General features: G+C 35.4%; 1 protein-coding gene across 1 annotated transcript; it reads left to right on the top strand.

The window, feature by feature from the left end:
- LOC109950630 lies at positions 1,170-1,760 on the top strand. The gene has a single exon (XM_020570221.1). It carries the CDS (start codon positions 1,170-1,172, stop codon positions 1,758-1,760), a length of 591 nt encoding a protein of 196 aa, XP_020425810.1.

The raw sequence follows: 3,337 nt of genomic DNA, 5'->3' as shown, positions 1-3,337 counted from the left end.
TTTGGAATGATACTTTAAGAGAAGATTTGCATCAACAACTTCTAGTTCGGATAATGTGGGTAGTTTGATTTCGAGAGATGTGGATAATTCGAAAGAAAGTGAGTTGCAAGATATCTTGGCTAATCTTATTGAGGATCCTGAACTTCGACCTCAAATGTTGGATTATGATCCTAACATTAGAGATGAAGTTCGAAGAGCATATCTACAAAAGGGTCCATGTCAGCCCAAGGATCACACATTTCCACAAACTGATCTTTCAGCGTATGATAATGTCAAGTGGTTTGATGAGTTTGACTGGTTGGAGTACAGTATTAGTAAAGATGCTGCATTTTGCCTTTATTGTTATCTCTTCAAATCCAATTTCAGAATTGGCCAAGGGTGTAGCAACGCCTTCACTGAGATAGGTTTTAGGAATTGGAAGAAGAAAGATAAAATTAGGCAACATGTTGGACCTATTGGAAGTGTTCATAATCAATCTAGACAATATTGTGTGGATCTTATAAATCAAAAGCAACACATCCGAATAGTTTTGATAAAGCAATCAGAGCAAGCTCGTATTGATTATCATATTTGTTTGATAGCTTCTCTTGATTGTGTGAGATTTTTATTGAGGCAAGGTCTTCCTTTTCATGGGCATGATGAGAGTGACACTTCAAGCAACAAGGGGAATTATTTAGAGCTCTTATAATTTCTTGCTGATCATGATGAGAAAGTTAACTCGGTTGTGTTAGAAAATACTCCTGAGAATCTCAAGTTAATAGCTCCAACAATTCAAAAATATCTTGTGAATGCTTGTGCCACTGAAACTATTAAGAAAATCATCAAGGATATGGATGTTATATTATTCTCTTTATTAGTTGATGAATCATGTGATGTGTCAATAAAAGAACAGATGGCGGTGGTGTTTCGTTATGTAGACAAAAGTGGGGATGTAATTTAGAGGTTTGGGGGCATTCAACATGTTAGCGATACTGCATCAAATTCACTCAAGGAGGCTATTGACACATTTTTGCAAGAGAGGAATTGAGCATTTCCATACTAAGAGGACAAGGATGTGATGGAGCTAGTAACTTGAAGGTGAGTTCAATGGTCTTAAAACACAGATTTTGAGAGAAAATTCTTATGCCTATTATATTCACTGTTTTGCACATCAACTTCAATTAGCTCTTATGGCCGGGGCAAAGGGAAATGCTGATATTGCCACTTTCTTCACATCTTGCAATAGCTTGGTTAATATTGTTAGAGCATCGTGTCAGCGTTGTGACATGCTTAGAGATCAACTACAAAAGGATATTACAGAATCTCTTGAAAAAGATACTTTTCCAACAGGGCGAGGCTTAAATCAAGAAACTTGTCTCAAGCGTCTCGGTGATACACGTTGGAACTCACATTATGGTACATTACTTAGTATCATCTCCATGTTTAAATCTACTGTGAAAGTGCTCAAATTGATTATTGAGGATGGCTCCACTGGTAATCTAGGTGAAACAAATAGGTCATTGGGAGTAATACAATCTTTTGAGTTTGTATTTCACCTATTTTTCATGAGATCTATATTGGGAGCCACAAATGATTTGTCACAAGCATTACAAAGGAAAGACCAAGATATTGGGAATGCAATGACGTTAGACAAAGTTTGCAAGAACCAACTACAACACATGAGAGAGAATGCATTTGAAGCCTTGCTTGATCAAGTATCTTCCTTTTGTGGCAAACATGATATCTTGGTTCCAAACATGGATGGTGCATATGTTGCTTAGTGGAGATCACATCGGAGAGCTCCTATAATAACACACCTCCATCATTATCGTGTGGACATCTTTATTCAAATCATTGAGTGGCAACTTGCGGAATTAAATCATCGCTTCAATGAGGTAAATACTGAGTTACTTCTTTGTTTGACATGTTTGAGTCCGGATGATTCATTCTTAGCTTTTGACAAACAAAAGCTATTTCATTTTGCTGAATTTTATCCTCAAGATTTTAATTCCCGAGATCTCTTGGCACTTGAAGATCAACTTAAGATTTATATTAATCATATGTGTGCGATGACCGATTTTTCTCAATTGAATGGGATTGGTAGCCTTGCAAGATAAATGGTGGAGAAATGGTTGCATAGAAAATATAATTCTGTTTATTTGCTTATCACATTAGCATTAACTTTACCTGTTGCAACTGCTTCTATGGAGAGAGCATTTTCTTCTATGAATATTGTGAAAGGTCCACTTCGCAACCGAATGGGAGATCAATGGTTGAGTGATAGCTTACTTGTTTATATTAAAAAAGATGTGTTTGCTTGTATTGATAATGAAACTATAATGCTACGTTTTTAGAATATGAAAACTCATCGTGGACAATTGTAATGTGGAATTATGAATTATAATATTTTCATTTCATTTTTATGGGTGTATTTTGTATAAAAAAAATTTTAACCTTTAGACGTTGACCCTTGGAAGGAAATTTTCTGGATTCGCCACTGCGTATAGAGCCCACTCCGTATTGTATTTCACTAATCCAAACCTTTTACTTTGTAGATTTTCACTCAAAGATCATCTCTACAAAAAATCACTTGAATCCGATATCATTTGATCACTCAATTGAATTATTGAAATTTTAGTACTTTCTTGAAACATTGTGTTCATTAATTTTGTAGGACACAATTGGATGTCGAACCGATTTCCGATTTGTCTAATTTTTTGCAAGGATAATTTATGAATGTATACTTAAAAAGTAAATGGTTTGGATCTTTGAGAAAAAAATCGTAAGGTACCCTAAAGGGTATCCCTCACAAAAAAAAAAATATGTGCATGAATCTATGTCTATAGAGATATGGTAATCTATGGTACTTAATTAACGTTGAGAACTAACATGCTAAAAGCCAGTGCCCGATATCTAAGGTCTCTTTCTCACACATATACGCATGTGTTCTTTATGCAAATAATACTAGTGATCAATAGCAACTGCCTATTTGAAGTGATTTGCAAACCCTACAACTCCACTAATACGTTATCTATTAAAATTGACCTTCGATATTAATTTCAATATACTGTGGACATCGCAATGCCAAGGTCATATCTTCGTTGAATGAAATGCGAGGTAGGGCTAGCTTTATTCTGTTTAAGAAAGAAGAGAACTCCATCTTGCCTACCTCCATCTCCATGGTGAACAACTTGGGAACTTCAAAGTATAAAGATTCAAAGTAGGGTGCTAAAAACTGTGAGATTCTAGGTATATCTGCCTTTAACTTTCGAGCATGCAGAAAACTTTTTCATTTGGAAGAAGAGAAACGCAACCAAAGTTTTACATGCACAAGGCAATTGAAAGCCGGAAAGGTATA

This window comes from Prunus persica, chromosome G8, assembly GCF_000346465.2.
Source record: "Prunus persica cultivar Lovell chromosome G8, Prunus_persica_NCBIv2, whole genome shotgun sequence".
NCBI classification, from domain to species: Eukaryota; Viridiplantae; Streptophyta; class Magnoliopsida; order Rosales; family Rosaceae; genus Prunus; species Prunus persica.
This window is presented reverse-complemented; position numbering and strand designations above follow the sequence as displayed.